This window comes from Rhipicephalus microplus, chromosome 1, assembly GCF_043290135.1.
Source record: "Rhipicephalus microplus isolate Deutch F79 chromosome 1, USDA_Rmic, whole genome shotgun sequence".
Lineage (NCBI taxonomy): Eukaryota > Metazoa > Arthropoda > Arachnida > Ixodida > Ixodidae > Rhipicephalus > Rhipicephalus microplus.
The window spans coordinates 56,863,288-56,883,853 of NC_134700.1; the positions used below are offsets into that span (position 1 = coordinate 56,863,288).

The 20,566-nt window shown below is 47.6% G+C and overlaps 1 protein-coding gene across 4 annotated transcripts in view; it reads right to left on the minus strand.

Moving 5' to 3' along the window:
* Window positions 1–20,566, minus strand: part of LOC119178785 (polypeptide N-acetylgalactosaminyltransferase 11) — a 225,943-nt gene that overhangs the window by 99,542 nt on the left and 105,835 nt on the right. For all 4 annotated transcript variants that reach the window (XM_037430033.2, XM_037430032.2, XM_037430031.2 and 1 more), the window contains exon 10: window positions 13,591–13,743. In XM_037430033.2, coding sequence (XP_037285930.2) covers window positions 13,591–13,743 — 153 coding nt within the window. The remainder of the gene's footprint in view (window positions 1–13,590; window positions 13,744–20,566) is intronic.

Below are 20,566 nucleotides of genomic sequence, written 5' to 3' on the forward strand. Positions count from 1 at the left end.
TGTTCCTTTTGTTTTCATTTATTGTTTGTTGAATAGGTGTCTGAGTACGTAATTTTATGTTTTTTATTTCTAGTGTTTTTGTTCATTAATTGTAACCACTCCTGCAATGTCTCAAACGTGAGACAGCAGTATCTGTAAATAAATATGCGATGATCAGGGTGATATCCTTTCTGATTTTAAGTATGCTGATGCATTCAACGCAGCCTTTTCATCTGTTTTCACAATTGAATCAGACGCCCCCATGCCTGAGTGTTCTACCCCTACTACGTCAACAATGCCGACTATAAACTTTTTGGCCGAAAGCGTTGCATCAATTATTGATAGACTGAAGGTCTCTTCGTCTGCAGGTGTGGATGATATCACCACTAAACTGTTGAAAAACACTAAAGATATTTCTGCTGCACTCTTAACATTGCTGTTCACACAGTCTTTATCTACAGGCACCCTACCAAATGAATAGAAAGTGCGCAAGGTCGTTCTGGTTTACTAGTCTGGTAACAGAGTTTCACCATTAAACTACCGGCTCATCTTCCTAACCAGTATACCATGCAAAATCATGGAACATATCATTTACACCAACATCATAGACTTCATCGATTCCAACAGTTTTTTCCATTCATCACAGCATAGAGGCTCTCTTGTGAGACTCAGCTCGCTCTTTTTCTTCATGACCTGCACTCAAACTTAGATACTAACACACAGGTAGATGCATCATTCCTCGACTATGCGAAAGCGTTTGACAAAGTACCTCATCGATGCCTACTATTAACGCTGTCTCATTTAGGTTAGCATTGAGATGTCATACAATGGATCAATGAATTCCTTACTAACCGGTCTCAGCGTGTGTGCATCAATAACACGACCTCTAGCCCTGTTCCCGTATCCTCCGGCATCCCCCAGGGCTCCGTACTGGGTCTCCTATTGTTCCTCATATACATCAATGATCAGCCATTGGCAGTTTCTTGCTCTATTCGCATGTTCGCAGATGATTGCGTCATTTACAGATCAGTAGCTAATACCTCCGACCAGATTCTGCTACAGAGTAGTGTATCTGCTATCCTAAAATGTTGCGATCGCTGGCTCTCGATTCTTAACCCCAGTAAATGTAAAGCAATGTCCTGCACTCGTTCACGTAGCCCCCTCCTCTATCCGTATGAAATAGCTAGCACTCAGGTTGAAAATGTTAGTACTTATAAATATCTCGGCGTCACTATCTTTAACGATCTTAAGTGGTTTCCGCATGTGTCCAACATCATCTCATCCTCTAACAAAACTTTAGGCTTTCTTAGGCGTCATCTACCAAATGTTCCTCCCCATGTTAGACTCATTGCCTACAAAACTTTATTTCGTCCAAAACTTCAATTCCCTTCCACAATCTGAAACCCTCATCATTGTTACCTCACAGATGCACTAGAGATGGTACAGAACTGCGTCATCAGGCTCATTCACTCATCATGTTCATACAACGTAAGCATATCCCCATTAAAGGCGGAATCCGGCCTGCCTCCCCCCCTTTCCCATCGCCGTCGCATTGCCAGCCTATCTCTACTACACAAAATGTACGACAGCTCACTAAATCAGACTCCTTACCTTTCACCACCAGCTCGTGTATCTCTTCGTACGAGCCATATCTTAAGTGTAGCTCGCCCCCAAACCCGCACTGTCACCTTCTCGTCTTATTTTTTCCCCCGCACCATTGTAGACAGAAACGACCTTCCCTACGTTATCGTTGCCCTCACCAACCCAGAGGCTTTCATTGAAGCTGCAAGAGTTCATTTTTCATCCTGAACGGTCAAGTCTCATGCATTGTACTCCCACCCTTTATGTAATGCCCCCTACATGGGGCCTTCAAGGAAATAAAGTAGACTCCCGATAATTCAAAGTTGCTTAATTGGAATTATTGGTTAATTGGAAGTGGAGTGAGGGTCCCGCCAGTTTTGCATGCAGTTCAACAGGAAGAAATTCTCGGTAATTAGAAGCTAGAGGTCTGAAATTTCGGTTAATTCGAACTTATTTTCAATCGAGTTCCCGGGAGGAAATCGTAATGTTTGTTAAATTTCCTATTTTCGAAGTGCTAAAAAACAATGCGTGTCCAACCAGCACCCAAGGGCATCACAGTTGACCACAGCGCCGCAGCTCAAAGCGTCAGCTGATGGCATCGCAGTTGCATGCAGTGCCCCAGATCACGAAGCGGCAGCTTCGGCGGTTCTGGTTTTGGGCCTCATTGTTGATCTCGTTACGGTTGTGTGAGCCTTATTCTAGATGAGCCTTCTCAGTGCTATCCATATGCTGGCGCAAGCGTGAGGTCGCGTAAAGGATGAAACCATTGCGAACTGCTTTAGGGCGTGCGGCTTCATTCTAAGTGGTGCAGATGATGACGCGTCTTGTACAGTGGGGAAAGAAGACACAAGTGAGCTTGACGTTGATGGTCTCCTGCCAGCTCTCGGCGACGTCCCTTACGAGGGGTACATTGCCACTGACAGTTCGGTAGAAACGTGCAGTGCACTGTCGGACGCTGAGATCGTGGAGATGGTTCGGCCCAGCGAGCCTAGTCACGAAACTGAGGTTGACGACGACACCGCCCCAAGTGAGCCACTACTGCGGGCTGCTAATGTAGCCGCAGGCCTTGCCCTGACGCAGCGGTTTTTCACTGCTGAGAGCAACGCCGAGGAAGCACTTGGGCACATATACAGCCTGCAGGACTTGCTTTCTGCTGCAAGATTTAGCAAACAGAAGCAAACGGCAATCACAGATTTTTTTTCTCATAAACTGCTTTGAAATAAATGTATTTTTCGTGAATCGTGGTTAATTGGAATTCCGCTTAATTCGAGGTTTTTCGCGGTCCTCGTGAACTTTGTATTAACGAGAGTCGACTGTAAAGTGAAAGTGAAAGGTGTGAAGCAAGAGTTGTTTGCGGGACTTGTTCACAACCTGCCCAAGACTGTTGACGAATTCCTCACCGAGGCCCCGACAATCAAGAAAGCCCTTGAGATGCACACAAGGCAGTATGGCCATCGCTCTTCAACAGCCACTTACGTTGAAGCTCATGCCCTCAGCATAGACGACCTGCGTGAGCCCATTAAAGCGACCACACGAAAGGAGCTGCGCAAGCTGTTACCTTCGCCGCAGCCTCAAGTGGATTCAATTGCCGACATTGCCCATGAGAAAGTTTGGCAATCACTAGGACTTTCCAAAGAACCAACACAGACACAGCTGCAAGTCATGAGCTATGCTAATGCAGCCAGACGCTATGCTCCCCCTCCATGCCCAGGCCAAGAGGCCGCACCATCCCAGTTCAGCAGCCAGACACCACCACCACCAACGGCACACCGTCCATCGACCAGCAAGTGCAACGCTCCGAGAAAAACAGACGTGTGGTGTGCTTCTGATCACTGACCTCTCTGCTACCACTGCGGAGAAGCGGGCCACACCCATCGCCGCTGCCTGTACTGACAGATGAGTCAACAGAGTTTTGACGTCAACGCACCATGCCGACAGCGAGGTGAATGCCCACACGACATTGCTGACTACCTTGCAGGAGCATAATCGACACACCAACGACCTTACCACTTGCTGTCGCCAGGCCGCTACACATCACCGCATCGCAGGCAGTATGCCAGCCCTGCTCGGAGCTGATCTCCAAGCCCTTACTCAGAAAACTAAGGGCAGCAATCAATGGAGGTGCAGTTGCTGTATGACAAACTACCAGAGATTTGCTGCCGCCGCCGCAGCAAAATCCAAAGCCCCTGCCCCGAGACAAAACAGGCCTTGACGTCCAATCTCTACAACCCACAAAAGAACTCACAACACAATGAGCAAGAAGCGGAATGAACCGATGTAGCCATGATCCGACGCCACTACCCAACCACACGCATGATGACGAATCAGAGACCTCGGCGTAATATTAAATGGCCACCACAGCACTGCTGCTGTCAACACCGGAGCCGACTATTCAGTCGTAAGTGGGCCTTTTGCGACAAAGTAGAAGAAAGTGAAGACTTCATGGCAAGGCCCCGAAATTCAGACCACTGGAGGTCATTAATAACGCTCACCGGAATCTGCACAGCAGGAGTCACGATCAATAAACAGATCATCCTGCAAGCTTTGTAATCTTACAACATTGCTCCAAGAATGTGACACTTGGCACGGACGTGCTAAGTCAACACGGCGCTGTCATCCACCTGAGGTCTGAGTCAATAACACTAACCTCAGGAAACACGCTGCTAACCCCAACAATGCCAAAAAATCACGCACTGAATGTGCTGGAAGACGATTCACCATTCCACCTTGCTCGACCGTCATTGTTTCCGTCGCCATTGAAAAACCCACAGACTTTGAAGTAGTCATCAAAGGAAACAAGCACGTGTCCCTTAGCCTCCAGACTTGCGTTGCAAGAGGCATCGTCGAGCTGATAAATGGGAAAGCGAAGGTAACGGTGACAAACTTCAGCCAAGAATACAGGCACCTCAACAAAGATACGACGGTCACATATATCAATGAAATTATGAAAGTCACAGATTTTGCAGAAGCTACTTTGAGGAACCAAGCTCCTCATCCAGCTTTCAGCATCAATCCGAGTCTTCTGAAGCATAAGCAAGCACAGCTTGTGGAAATTGAGGCTAGCCGGTTGCCTTTGCGCGGGCTTTGCCGCCTTTTTTCCATTCTCGTGTTCCGACATGACTCCCCTCTTCCATGGTCAGCCGCGCTGGGAGAGCGGGGAGTGACATTCAACTCCTCTCACTCGGTAGTGAATGTCCACTGTGGCGCCGCACGCAGAATCTCCGGGGAGGTTTCGCGCGCATCGTCGGGAGCGAGAGAGACCTCTCTGGAGATGACATGGGGTAAGCACGCTTTTTTTTTCCGTCCGTCAGCTCCCTTTGTGGCTCGTTCGGACTTCGCCAACAGCACCTTGCACTCGCGGCGAACGCTTACCTTATGTCATCCCCCCTCCCCCTTCCGAACGCTAGGCCGAAGAGTGGTGTGGGTTCCTAGTGCGTGGCCAGGCTACGCCGACCCGTATCTCTCCGAAGCCAACACGAGTGCCTTTGCCCCACTCGAGCGACCGGGCCTTGGTCCCGGTGTCTTTGTGAATTACCTTTACCACAGAAATGTGCTCGTGGCACCCTGTGTAGTACTTTCGCCCGTGGCGTGGATAAGCCTAATCGCTTTCCCGCCACGCCTTTGCAATGGGCTGTACTGCGTTTTGGTGTTGCCACAGACAATAATGTGTTGCGACCTTGAGCAGTACTGTGTTCTCGCCATGGCGACGGTTAACGCATGCCCTGCGGCTCGTTAAGACCGAACCCACACTAGTGGCCGTACTCCTTCGGGATACGTGTCACTACACTGGCGCCCAATGCAGTATCAAAAGCTTTAAGCTTTTGATTGCTCTTAGCGAGTCAGTTCGCCTGCGCGATTCGGGCTCGTCGCAACATGTCTGCTTCGTGGCATGCCGCGTTACACAAAGAGGCCATCACCTCTATCGACGGGCACCCTTCGGCACCCGCCCGCGTCGTTACCCCCTTTTGTAGTGAATACACAACCAACGTGGTAGCTGACCCGCTATCTCGTGCCCCCTATTGTCTGCAGAGAACCTGGATTTCGGTGCGACAGCCGCTCGCGGTGCCTTAGCAGATGCATGTGTCGGGGGCGAAACAGCGGCGAAAAGGGGGAATCCCCATGAGGACGACCTTGACTGCTATCCAGGTAAGCGGTGCACTGCGTAGCGGCCGAGCGGGGGAAACTTCCGAAGGCCACTGTGCCGAGAGCGAACCCGTGACGCCGTGCACGCGGCGGTTGCTGCAGTCCTGAGTGGGCGCGATACCAGACTCTTCCCTTTAGGAGAATGGGAATCGCTTTCGACAGCGAAGAGTTACTGAAGGCTCAGCAAAGTGATCCGTTTCAAGTCTCAGAGGGACGGAGCGCTGTATACGCTGCTTGCTCTGCTGCGGGCGCCGATGCGCCGTTACGCTGCTTGTTCTGCAGCGGGCGCGAATAGGGGGCTGAAACAGTGTGTGTCGCTGAGGCCCCAGCGGATTAATTTTGCTGGACCATGACTGGCTCCTGGTGAACTATATAGCCACTGACGACGAGTCCATCGATTCATTTAAAGTGGCTATGCCCAAAAAAGTCTGAGAGCCGCACTGTTGCGATCCTCTCACGACGTACTCGTGGTGGTCCCCTGAGTGGCTCGAACATTTTTGCAAACTGAGCAATGTTGTGACCTGGCCCGGCCCGAAGCGTGACTTTTATCGCTATTCCGTGCCTGCCACGTCTGACAAACGATTGAACCATGGTTTGGCAAGCCACCCGGTCTTATGAACCAATTGTCAGTGAGCATCCATGGCGCATACTAGCTGAAAGATCCCCTTTTGGGAAAACTCAGCCGTGCCCACATCGCAGACCTGAAGCCCTTTGCCACGGTCTGACGAGCTCGCACCAGCGCCCTGCGGCACTTCGCGCAAGCAACGGGCACACCCGGGCGGCAGAACGCATTTGGACCCCGCACCGGTATAATCTGAGGAAGCGGTCACCTTTGTGATTTCGCGCTGGACGGTGGACTTCTCCGCAATCTAAGGCCCTCAGTTTACTGTCTAGCCTCAGTATAGGTTAGCTTCTTTACAGCCTTTTCTCGTAAAGAAGTTGACCCCGCCCAGCTTGCTACCAGTGTTTATTTTTAAGTGTTCATGTGTATTTTATGTTCTTATGTCTTTTGTGTAATATTAGGTGTTATTTGTAGTTTATGTTTTTATTTTCTTTTGGCCCGAGATTGAGTGTCACTTTGCTCTGTTTTACTTTTTTTCGTGTTTATTTTGTCCACCGCGAAGGGAGTGTTGACCTTGAGTATCGTGCGTATACGTGAAGAGAAGGACGAAGGACGCTTTGCGCTTTTTCTCGCGTACCCGTCGGCGGTGTGTGTGTGCCCGCGTGCTTCTGTGCGTGTGTTACATGCGTGACGCTTCAGTGCGTGCCCGTGAAGAGTGCACGTCGTAGTTTCACTCCATTAACGTGAACACTAGAGGTGCTTGAGGCCCTGACCCAGTGCCATCAGTCAGTCCGGTCGTGCTTTGCTCTCAGTCGTCGCGGAAACGCCCTGCTGCCTTTCCCACGGTGGCTCCAGCGCGAGGCCAGCTGACAGCAGCTATATGCTGCCGGCCAACGCCAGGGCGCCTCGCAGCCAATTGTGAGTCGGCCTCCCAAATCCCCGGCGAAGCCCGGCTTCCCGCAGTGTTCCAGCTCTGTCATCTAGCCAGAAATGCGGGGCCTCCGAACCACTACCGAGGCGGCGTTCGTCAGACTCGCGGCTAATCAAGAGCAGCAACAAGCCATCAGAGAGCCCCTTCCGTGCCTTTGACCACGCACTCGGGCATCGCACCCAGCAGACATTGTCATGCTCTTTCGCCCCTCCGTACGATGGACGCTATCCCGCTTCAGCACCATGAACACTACTCCTACATTCCTGTGCTCCCTTTTGCAATTATTTTTATAGTGTCATGTGCTTATTTCATTATTATCTTTTGTCCTTTCATCATTTTTTAGCAGCAGTTAAAGGGCTGGACTGAGGTTAGCTGTTGAATGTCATTTTAATTGCATGGGTGACGTCTGGCTGCCTTTGCAGACCGGTAAAGGGCAAATTTAGGAGAGGGATATGTGGGAATTGAGGCTAGCCCGCTGCCTTTGCGCGGGCTTTGCCGCCTTTTCTCCATTCTCATGTATCGACATGGCTCCCCTCCTCCATGGTCAGCCGCCTGGGAGAGCAAGGAGTGACATTTAACTCCTCTCACTCGATAGCGGATGTCGACTGTGGCACCGCAAGCAGTCTCCCGGGAGGTTTCGCGCGCGCCCATCGTCGGGAGCGGTAGGAACCTCTCCTGGGATGACATGGGGGTAAGCACGCTCTTCTTTTCCGTCTGTCAGCTCCCTTTGGGGCTCGTTCGGACTTCCATAACAGCGCCTCGCGCCCGCGGCGAACGCTTACCTTATGTCGACCCCCCCCCCTCTTCCGAACGCTTGGCCGAAGAGTGGTGCGGGTTCCTAGTGCATGGCCAGGCAACACCGACCCGTATCTCTCCGAAGCCAACGCGAGTGCCTTCGCCCTCGCTTGAGCAACCGGGCCTTGGTCCCGGTGTCTCCGTGAAACACTTTTACTACGGAGACATGCTCCTGGCGTGGATAAGCCCATTTGCTTTCCCGCCGTGCCTTTGCAACGGGCTGTACTGCGTTTTGGTGTTGCCACAGACAATAAAGTGTTGGGACATTGAGCAGTACTGTGTTCTCGCCATGGCGATGGTTAACGCGTGCCCTGTAGCTCGCTAAGACCGAACCCACACTAGTGGCCGTACTCCTTCGAGATACATGTCCCTACAAGCTCAAAGCCCAGCTCCTGCAATACAAGGACTGTTTTTCGTCGTCGTCGAAAATTCGGCAGACCCCCGTCAAAAAACATCGCATCATAAAAGAGGGAAGTGCCAGACTGCTATGCCAGAACCCGTACCAGGGTTCGTACAGATTTCCAAAGCAAAAATTCAAGGATATTCAAAGTTTTTCCAGGACCTGTCGCAGATTTTTCAAAGTGTCAAAGCAGCATGCAAACTTAGAATTTTTTTTCACTAAAATCTTCAAATATGGCTAGTTTTATTGTACTTATGTAAATGGACACCATTAATTAAGGTGGGAGGCTATCATAGAAGGGCAACATTTTTGTTTATTGAGATATCCTTATTAAATTTTCAGGGTAGGCTAATAATAAAGGCATTTGAATGACCACAAAACTTCCTGCATTTAGGTCCATCGGTTTCAAAGTTACAGCCATTTACCAGGATAGTCCACATACATTTCTTAGTCACACTCTGGTGAATTCAACAGGGTTCGTACAGGTTTCCAAAGCGAAAATTCAAGGATATTCAAGGACTTTCCAGGACCTGTTGCAAGTTTTTCAAGGATTCAAAGCGGCATGCTAAGTTGAAATTTTTCACTCTAAAATTTTATAAAATGACCATTATTATTGCACTTACAATAAATGCATGAATATCGCTATCTTAAAAAAAAGAGCATAGTCTTAATAACTTCTCACACCCTCTCCCACACTCTTCATAGGGAGAGGGCACAATGCCATGTCGAAAAGTTACGCGCTGATGGGCTTCAACGCGCATGTGTAGTCAGGTCTTAAAGGGGTCATGGCACAATATTTGTGGCTTGCGTGCTCTTTGCTGCAAGCTTGAATTATAGCTCCAATAAGTACGGTACAAGCACCAAGATTCATTTAGTCTAGCTATATAATTTGTCGCCTTTTTGATACGAACAATTCTCAGTTCCTGTTTGTGGGAACCAAGTTGGGCAGGTACGTAGCAGTGTAGCTGACTTAGTCACACAATCACAAAGCTTTGCACCCGTTATACTGAGTATTGTCAGCTTTCGCACGCATGCGCTACACAAGCATCTACAAAACAAACTCGCCACCATCTGCAGCAGCCGCGATGCTTTGCCAGAATGTACGGGACAGAAGTTCGGAAGTCACTCACCTGACTACAGATCTGGTGTGACATCAATAGAACTTTCGTTGCCCTTCCTATAGAGCTACGTCAGTGTTGGACGTGCTCGCAATGGCCTTTGATTAGGAGAATGAGCATTTAGGTACACTTTAGAAGTGACTTAAAATATATTCTTAAACCCACACGGTGGTTGCTATAGCATTCAAATTCGATGGCACCCCCCATCAAGAGTGTCAGCTTGTGCACATTTGACACTCGCAGCACATTGCTGAACAACCAAGAAGTAACAACTGTGACAGTGGTTAACTTACACTCACCCTGTGGATACATGTGTGTTCTTTTCTAGCACCCTTCCAGTCAATCAAAATGGCGCTCTTCGGCCATCAATTGGCCCTTGCGCCATTAAAAACCACTCATCATCATCATCTTTTCTAGCACCCTTCTTGGTTTGTTCAAGCAGCACGCTTCCAGTGTCGAGCTGTGACAGTCGTTCATCAGCACTCGTCCTATGCGCTTTCTTTTCATGCGTCCTTTGTGCTTGAAAAGCACGTTGCTTGTATGGGATTGCTTGCCCTTCTTCAAGTGACATACTAATTTCTTGCTGTCACATTCACTGCTTCATCCTCGCCACATACTTTTTTCACATGCACTTTTGCAAAATGGGATCATGTGCACCCACGTTGCATTACTGCTTCAGAAATGGGGAGTTTGACAGGCTGACACACCGATGTTCCACATTTAGGAGGTCGCGATGCCGATATGAGAGTGCATTGCTCAAAAAATTCAAAGATGCCGAAAATTCCAGGACTTTCAAGGGCCTTGATAATGCATTTTTCAAATTCAAGAGTTTTCAAGGATTTCAAGACCTGTACGAACCCTGATTTAATAATTGTGCTAGCACCATGAAATTCATTGGATGATTCCTGGATGGGTCCTTTACACTAGGACACAGCCTTTTTTTTTTTCAAATTCCTTGCTGAAATTTGTTAGCAGAGCACTGGATTTAGTGTTTGCCATCGAGCTGCTATCTATGAAACTTTAATTATCACAAATTACAGACACAACAAATTCAAAAAGCAGCTCTGTTAGTGGGTGGACTATTTATTAAGGTAAATCATAAAACAAATCTGAGAGAATTCAGAGGATCAGTTGCAGAGATATCACCAGACTAAGCAGCCTCACTAGCCAAAAAAAGTCATATTGAGAAAACGGAAAGTTTCAAACACATATTTTGGTTTAAAATGACCCTTCAAAGTAGCTAGAAATCTTTTTTTAGGGCTTTTATCCTTTCTGCTTTTCCTGCTTGTGTTGCAGCTGTTATTGAGCCTTTTTTACACGGAAAGGTTCTGCAAAGGTTGGCAAATGCACAGCCGAAGACGCAGTCGCACTGTTCAAGGCCGTAATCACTCAGTTACCGAGCGCAACGCACAAGGCGCACTTGAGCACGAAACACCAACATTAGCCTCACTTGTAACGACGGAGCGTCGCGCCGATTCTTGATGTCGCGAGAAGCATCAATGCAGTCGTCTTGAAGAGACGAAGGAGAAGCTGCTCAGTATCGATGCGACTGACGCCCATGCGTTGGCGCCTGAATGAGCCTCACCATGCGTACAAGGTTCATCGGACGCTTTCTTGAATAGAACACGCGCCAAGTCCCAAACTTTGCCCTGCCCATCGCTAGTGACAGAACAACAATCAGCGTCCCATGAACATGGCGAAAGATCATCTTATAGAGACGGTGAAAAATTGAAGAGTACATGCGAGAACCGATCGGAATACTGGCAAACAGGACAGAAAAATCATGGCGAGAGAACACCGGCGCTTGAAAGGCCAGCGCTGGAGCAGATGGTGAGTCTGGGGAACAGATGCATAATCGCACGCAGCAGCCAATAGGAGCTGAATGATTGCCCACTCCCTCCTCGAAAGGTGTGTGCTTCCTCAAATTGCGGTTTCACATCCGAGCCGCGGGAGACTTTAAAACTTCAAGAGCCCCCCAATCATGAGTGATTCCTGGCTCGGCCACGCCGCCGCTGTTGTCGTGGGTGGCAAAAAAAAAAAAAAAAGAGCGAGAATTCATGAGCAAAACAAGACCAAGATGGCAGCGCTGGGCCGCGTGGTTGGGAAATTGCAAATGTGCGAAGTTGGGGTATTTTCAACGTTCGCTGGCCACGTGCCGGCTGCCGTGGCATGTTATATAATTTATTTGACGTATTTTTGCAACGAACTAATTATTGATATTTACAGAACAGATAGTTTATAAGACATACAACTCAAATATGTGGTTTTCGAAAAATTGACTTTTTCACGATTGTTCGGTTTTCAAAGGGCGCATCCCCTTTTAATAAGACCATCGCCGATAAGCTGGCCATGCACATTGACGTCGTACGCAAGACCTGAAGCCCAACTCTTCCTTACGTAACACTTGCATACAACGCCTCCGTATAAGAAACGACACAGATGACGTCGTACAGGTTGGTCTACAGAAGGACTGCAGCAACGACACTCTACGCCATGTTACCCAACGTCATTGACGAAGAAAACCTCGATGTGAGTGAGTACTTTCAGCGCACCGAAGAAGCCCGACAGCTTGCCCGCTTCTGCATCAGGAACTAATAAACGATCAACAACCGCCATTACAATCTACGACGAAGTTTCGTGGAATACCAGCCCGGTAAACGTGCTTGGGTATGGACGCCGATGTGCCGATGTGGAGTGAGTGAAAAGCTTCTGCGACGGTACTTCGAACCATACAGGTAGTTTGACATCTCAGCCCACTCAACTACGAGGTTGTTCCCGACAGCATCAAGAACTCTCAATGGTGCCAATCGTGACCTAAAGTCGTCCGTGCCATGCGTCTCAAGCCGTTTCATGTATAGAGTGTATTTTGTTGGTGTTGTTGCTGCTGTATTGTAGTTTCTCGCTCATACTTTCTCGCATTATTATTGCATTTGTATCTTCTGTTAAAGCATCGAGACGATGCTTTTTTCAGAGGGGGGCAACGCCACGCTTCTTTCTCAAGTTTCCTTATCGCCACATTACACGTGTATGTGCTGCCTTGCACAACCACACCCATTGTCTAAAGAACCATCGAGATACCGTAGTAATTTCACATGCGATTACGCCCACAACGGGAACATTACAGATTCTTTTGGAACTTACCTTGCTGTTAGCAATAGCGCTCAAATATTCGATGGCACATGTATAAATGCCGACGCACGTCATTGCTTGTCAGTTGATCGACGGCCAACGTTCTGTTCGCTGTTATCAGTGCCAGTGTGTTGCTGTAATCTGACTTTCTGTTTACCAGCCACAAGTTCGGCCTGATGAACAGTTTCATTTGAACATCCAGTCTGCTCCCTTTGCCGGCATGACGCCATGACAATATTGTATCTCAGTGTAACTTCGTAATTCTTCAAAACACTCACACATTCCCACATGCTTCCCCTCAAGAATGACTTCGTATGCTGGGCATTTCTTGAATGAAAGTGTGCATGAATGTGCGAGTGTCTAGAGGCATTTGCCATGTTCTCTGGAGATACGAATTTTGGATGATACAAATATTTTTCGTTACCCCACGAGAATTGTATCCCGAGGGTTTCACTGCACAGCAGAATTTCTGTAAGCCTGAAGTCTGATGAACGGAACTGCTACTTTAACAGAACAACCGCTTCTGACAAGATTGGTCAGTAAACGGAACAACTGCTTCTGACAAGATAGGTTGTTTTTCTTGCATTCTGCATGCCTGGTCAGTAATCAGAACCCCTGTTATAGAGAGCTGGTCCCTTTGTGAGGTTGCGTTTATTGAGAGTCCCCTGTGCTATACGGAGTGTTTGTGTGCACAAATGGTCTCTTCTTTGTCGATGATGGTTACATCATCGCTTTCTATGCAAACCTTCATGAGACCGTGACTTGCTAACATCATGACAATAACCTACCCAACTTTGTTTTACGAGCTTCAGGTGACTAGCAGGAGAAGACTTGGAATAATCGGATGAGTGGTCATACTGTTGAATAAACAATGCCCAGTTTACCAACATTCTAATGTACTGCAACTGAGTGACGGGTGAGAAGCAAGCAGTAGATTACATGTGAGGCATACCTTGTACTCGTCCATCCAGACGTGCGCCACGCGAAGCGAGTTCTTTGTCAGTGTGTCCTCGCCACTAGGGGATCCGTAGGGGCGTCTGCGGCGAAACACATGCCCTACCCGTGAGCAGGGCAGGATCTCCAACCGCCCTCCACACATCCAGATCTGCACATCAGAGCAAGACAATGTTGGTGACAGGGACGGTAATGCAATAAGCGGCCTCAGATCAGGTGTGTCAAATTCACATCAGCTACTGGGCCACAGTCACGAAATTAAGTCCCGCAAGAGCCGGGGAGGGGAAGGGGGACGAACAAAATGTTAGCTAACATCCCAATTTCATAGACTAGGCTTTCCCGTACATCATATATTGAGTGAGTTCTCATATATGGGTCAGGACTACAGAAATATATCGATATCGATCTTCATAATCTGGACACCAATCCTGAAATATAGAGTTCTTGTTTTGCAGTTATACGTTACAAGACAAGGTGACTGCATCAGATGCCTTATTCCTGTTCTCATAAACCTAACTTAAGCTCATCCTTATGACTTAAGTGAACCTTAGCCATAAGTCTGCCCTTGACCCGTTTCACGAATCTACCTAGTAGGTATTGCGGAACTTTCCTCGTACTTAAGTAAGGCACGGTTAAGGTAGCCAATGACCTACCTTAAGGCTTCCTTAACAACATGGTGGGGGAACACTTTACGTATTCTGTTATTATGTGGCCCGCAAAGAAAAAATACTGAACGGCACAATGTGCACACAAATGTCACCGCCACGGCGAGTCCTTAACTCTTTTGCTACCACGCCTATTCAAATCGTTCAATTTTAATGATGCATTTTCAAGTTTTAATTCTTGCACGCTCACGGAGTTTGCAGGCACCTAATGCCATCTATGTAAGAAAGTGGGCAGTGTACAACGAGATCCGTCATGTTTTTGTTGTTTTTTGCTTTAGAGAAGTTTTTCTCTCGCCTCAATAAGCTTCAGGTACCTGCGTGTGCGCGCCAATCCCGACGTCGTTTTTTCATGCGGATGGTTCTAGAAGACGACGCGTTTCTCGTGAATTGAGCGCATCAACAGCAGATTTTAAATGGAATCAGCAGCAGTGAGTCTGGAGATGATGCTGGCGCATCGAATTTCTGCCAAGATGACGAGGATGCGTCAAGTCAAGCCGCAAAATTTAGTGACTGCGTGCTGGCTGTAAGTGTATGTGCCCATTTTATTGTCTAACTAGTAGTTACGGGTGCCGGAGTGTGTACTCATAGAAATTTTACTCCTTTCGAGGGTCTCAATGTTCTACGGACATGATTCCCGGCCGGCATCTGTCAAGCGTGTGTAGTGTCTTTCGAGACGAAACCTGGCAGTCGAAGTCAGAGGCGCACTTAATAGTAACTCACGGCGTTTCTTCCGGGCCGTCGATTTCATCCAGCTCTTTTTCACTACACAGCTGACCAGCATGATCTGGGACTAGACCCACAGATATGCGTGAATACATGTTTTAGAGAGGCAGACATATGCGAGAAGGGTTGGTTCGTGGAGAAACTTCACTCCCGATGAAGTGAGAAAGTGCATTAGAATCCTCATTTACATGGAAATCGTTGAGTTACCTCACCTTCATCTCCACTGGATTATCTCAGAGTTATTTTCAGGCCTGATTTCTTTGAATATTATACTCAGAAGCCATTTTCATTCGTTCCTTGCCTTTTAAGGGTCCTGGACTCAGCGCAGGCCAACCCCATCTGCGATGGCAAGCTGCACAGGGTAACCCATCTACGGCAGCATACCCACTAACCCCCTTTTCTGTAGAAAGAACAGTTTATGGCAATAGTTTTTGAACCTTTTACAATCTTTTTGCAATATAAGAAGCTACAAATTGTATATCTTTAACCTCGTTATTTTTCAAGTTCTTCTCCTTTTTAACGTGTTAACTATAATCACGGCAAAAATGTTTCATTTGAGACATTTTTACCTAATGTATACAATAAATATTTATGGTACATTTATGTTATTGGACGGACCATTCCTTTAGCTGGAGTTTGGTACGAAATAATGTAACTAAGGCAATACTATCTAGCCATAAAAGATTGTTTTTTACACCTCTTAAAATTACCCCTTTTCCTGTGGTAGCGAAAGAGTTCATGCTCGATGGAACCTGGTTGAGACCTACGACTAGCAGGAATTTTCGCGCCATCCCCGCTACACAAAAAGTGCTGCAAGGAATATGCTCGCTGTGCTGTTTCTGTAGAAAAATATCTATGGTCGTTCATTTGTTGTGCCCCGTTTCATACAACTGCTCATCGCATTGCGCTTTTATGGAGTTGGCACATTTCAACATGGGAGCCTTGTTCATGTCTCGTAGCCAACCGTGTCAAGAGTACGCACTCCAGTGGATATCAGCTATGGTTGCAAAAACACTTTTTCCATGCCAGTGAAACTTCGCGAAATGGCACAAACACTTTTCTAGTTGACATTGGGTCAACTGTTGAACTGTTGAATTCCATCCCGAGCTGCGTCCACGTTTTTCGTTTTCTCTGAAGGCGCACGACGTCCATTTTGTTAACAGGTACTTGTTGACGAAATCCGTCAGGACGTATTCACTTCGTCGGTGAAGTTCACTTCAGTTCATTGTTCTACTACAAATGAAACTTCTTAAAAAGTGCCATTGTACCGCTCAAGCTATCAAAATAAATCCAGTGAAATTAAAAAAAAAAGTGAAAGAAAACAGCAAACGTTGAAGAGAGCATAACAGCAATAAACACGACACAGGCAATAAACACGACACAAACATAGATGACGCCGAAATAACAAAAGTGACCTGACCACCTCACTGCGTCGACTAGAGTTGCAGAAAAGTGGCCAGACGAAAAACGTGTATTTCACAGAGAACTTCCGCCGCTTTAACAAACATTTCTGCTGTTTGCATTTGGTTACTGTGTATACTGATGTTGGTTTCTTGCAGTAAACATAATTTATTGCTGCTCGAGGTAATGATTTTAAAACAAATATTTACCTACCTTTGAACCCACAGCCTTGGTGAGTTAAGGACGCCTTTCATAAGGTGCCCTTATGACAGGATAAGGGAGGTTTCTGAAACTCACCTTGTAATTTTCTTATACCTATAATTTTCTCATCCTTCCGTAAGTAGCCTTACCATGATAAGTTAAGGTCGGTTCATGAATACTACGGTTAAAAAAAAGAAAGTACCGTATTTATTCTAATCTAGGCTGATAAGTTTTTCTTTCAAATTTCATTGAATCAAACTTGAGGGCCGGCTTAAATTCAAGGATTATGAAAAATGCCCCATTTTTCATTGAGAAAAATGGTGTACAACTAGCGCCACCTAGACGATATTACAGCCATTAGTAGCCAAGCCAACACCTGCTTTAAAGGGGAACTGACACCTTTTTTGAGAGGCGAGTTTCTTCTGCCATACGAATCTATATACAAAGATGGCTCTGAGCAAGCGTGACGCTCAGCAAATGCTTATATTTTATTTTGAGATTAAAGTCAAATTTCTCGATTGACGTCAGGCTACAGCACTAAGCCAGGTGACTTCACGCAGCAGTCTGTCAAGTTGTGATGACGTAAAGCACCAAAACAAAAAATGGCAGCTTATGAATCGTCCGCTCACATCGTCCGGTCACTAGGAGCTTTTAGCTAGTACTGATACTTCTTTACATTACCATGCTACTAGATACTGAATAAAATTTGGGCCCAAGCCAGTCTTTACGGAACATAAACATTTGCATAACGTATGCTACTCACCGGGTGGGCTTTAGATTTGCAGCCCTATCTTGCAAATCCACTTTCATTCTTAGGAACTCATAATATCCACATTGGGAAATCCCAGCCATCGAGTCAAAATAAGCTGAGATGTGAGAGTCAATAGCGATGACATTGTTTCAGCCGAATTACCAAAGCTAGATTGGCCTAGAACATCAGAATCGTGACTGTGTGAGCCCCTGACGGCTGGATAGGTGGTACCATCTAGCGAGGCCAAAATAAGCCAGGAAATCACAAAATTGTTATCGCAGAAACGTTATGCATTGTACGCCTGGCATAAAAACCGTGCAGCGGCATTATTAGGAATGAATTACCATTTTATTCATTTTCAGGCTTCAGCTCAATAACGTTACGTGTAAGCCAACGAGTTCATGACTGTGGTTGCATGAAGCGTCACAAGGTGTCGACACCATCGTGGCAGTAACCTTGTATTTTTTCACCTTTTTGTGCCTATGAGGATACTGTGCACGATAAAAAATGTCTCGAGGTATCGCCGGAGAGGTGAAATCCTACCTGAGTAAAAGATAGTTTAAATGAAGTTAGCATCACCATTTATGGTGTGCGAAAACATAAAGGCATATCCTTGTGTACGTACGTGAACATTTATGTATGGGGAGCTAAAACGTTGAAAAACATGCTTTCCGGTAAGACGGTAAACGCAAACCGGTATCCGGCAACACGTTAATGTAAGAAAGTACAGTTAAACCCCGCTACAATGAGTGCCGCTTCAACAATATTTCCGCTATAACAAAGAATTTTCGCTATACGAATCGCGCAGCAGCGCCCCGACCAAACTTCATGCCTTTTCCCCACTGGAATGCTCGTCGAGGGACATCTCGAGTTCCTTCGCCGACACTAAGTGCTCAAGAACGCGCCGAGCTCCTTAATCTCCTCCAGCACTTCGCGAATTCATTCGACGTTTCTCAGCCGCAATTGGGTCGCACTTCCGCAGTGCACCACTAACATTCACACCGGTTCGCACCAGCCATTGCGTCAAAGACCGTAACGTGTCTCTGCTGCAGAACGTCACGTCATCAACGACCAGGTCGAAGAGATGCTACGCCGTCGCGTTATTCAACTATCGCACAGTCCTTGGGCATCTCCTGTCATTCTAGTTCGAACTAAGGACGGATCGATAAGATTTTGCGTCGACTACCAGCGATTAAACAAGGTGACGCAGAAAGACGTCTATCCATTACTGAGCATCGACGACACCCTTGACAGCCTCCAAAGAACCGAATTCTTCTCCTCCTTAGACTTACGATCTGAATACTGGCAGGTTCCTATGGCAGAAGCTGATTGCCAGAAAACTGCGTTCATTACACCAGATGGCCTCTACGAATTAAACGTAATGCCTTTTGGGCTTTGTAATGCTCCTGCCCCGTTCGAACGACTCGTGGACAACACGCTGCGTGGACTGAAGTGGTCTGTGTGTCTATGCTACTTCGACGACATTGTCGTTTTCTCTCCCGATTTTCCTACACATCTTCTTCAGCTCCAACTGGTTCCGACGTGTTTAACCAACGCTGGGCTCCAACTGAACCTTAAAAAGTGCCGCTTCGCCGCGCGACAGCTGTCCATTTTAGGGCACATTGTGTACAAGCATGGTGTTCTACCCGACCTTGCAAAACTGCGAGCAGTCGCTGAGTTCCCGAAACCTACTACACTCAAAGAATTACATAGTTTCGTCAGGCTATGCTCGTACTTCCGGCGCTTCGTTCGAAATTTTGCGTCGATCATGTCACCACTGACCAACCTCCTAGGCGGTGATGCAGACCTTTCATCCTGGTCTCCTTACTGCGAGGTCGCGTCTGCCACGCTCCGTAGTCTGCTAACATCTCCTCCCATTCTTCGGCATTTCGACCCAACAGCTGCAACGGAAGTTCACACAGATGCTAGCGGGGTTGGTCTCGGCGCTGGCCTCGCCCAACGCAAACCGGGCTACTCCGAATACGTCGTCGCTTATGCGAGTCGCACGCTCACTAAAGCTGAGGCCAATTACAGCGTCACTGAAAAGGAGTGCTTAGCGCTAGTGTAGGCGCTTTGCAAGTTCCGCCCTTATTTGTACGGTCGCCCATTCGACCTGGTAGCGGACGACCATGCACTTTGTCGGCTCGCCACATTGAAAGATCCTTCTGGCTGCCTAGCTCGGTGGGCACTGCAAATCCAGGAGTATGACATTCGCGTCATCTATCGCAGCGGTCACAAGCAATCTGATGCTGACGGCCTGTCTCGTTCGCCTTTACCTCCCGACTCGGCCTGCGGAACCACTGGTACCAAATTCGTCGCATCTCTCGACCTCAACTCCTTTGCCAGTGAACAACACAAGGACCCGTGGATCGCTTCCCTTCTTGACTGTCTCTCTGGATCGTCAACCACTGCGGTATCATGATCTCTCCGACGTCAAGCTGCTCATTTCGCCATTCGCGATTGGCTGCTACACTGACGCAACTACGCCCCTGAAGGTCGTAAGTGGCTCTTGGTTGTTCCCCGCAGCTTGCGATCACAAATATGTTCCTCCTTTCACAACAATCCCCAATGTGGCCATGCCGGAGTTTTCAAAACTTACGAACGCATTTGCAATCGCTTCTACTGGCGCGGAATGTATAAATTTGTTCGAAAATTCGTTATGGGCTGCCCTGACCATCATTGCCGCAAATCACCGCCTTTCCACTCGTCCAGTGCGCTTCAATCGCTTCAGTGCCCTGCCAAACCTTTCGATCGGATTGGAATGAATCTCTATGGCCCTCTACCGACAACATCAGATGAAAATTGGTGGATCATAGTCGCTGTGGACCATTTAACACGCTACGCTGAGAACGCCGCCCTTCCAAGTGCCACTGCGCAGAACGTAGCGTCCTTCATCCTCCATCGCTTCATACTACGACATGGTGCACCTCGAGAACTACTAAATGACCGAGGTCGAGCCTTCCTATCAGAAGTCGTTACGGCTCTGCTTTCTGAATGCCATGTTGTTCATCGCAAGACCACGGCATACCACTCGCAGACTAACGGGCTCATGGAGAGATTTAACTGCACCCTCGGTGATATGCTCGCGATGTATGTGACATCTGATCATACTAACTGGGATCGCATTCTTCCATTCATCACGTTTGGACACAACACCGCGGCACAGTCTACCACTGGATTTTTACCTTTCTTTCTTCTTTATGGACGCGAACCATCCCACACCATCGACACTC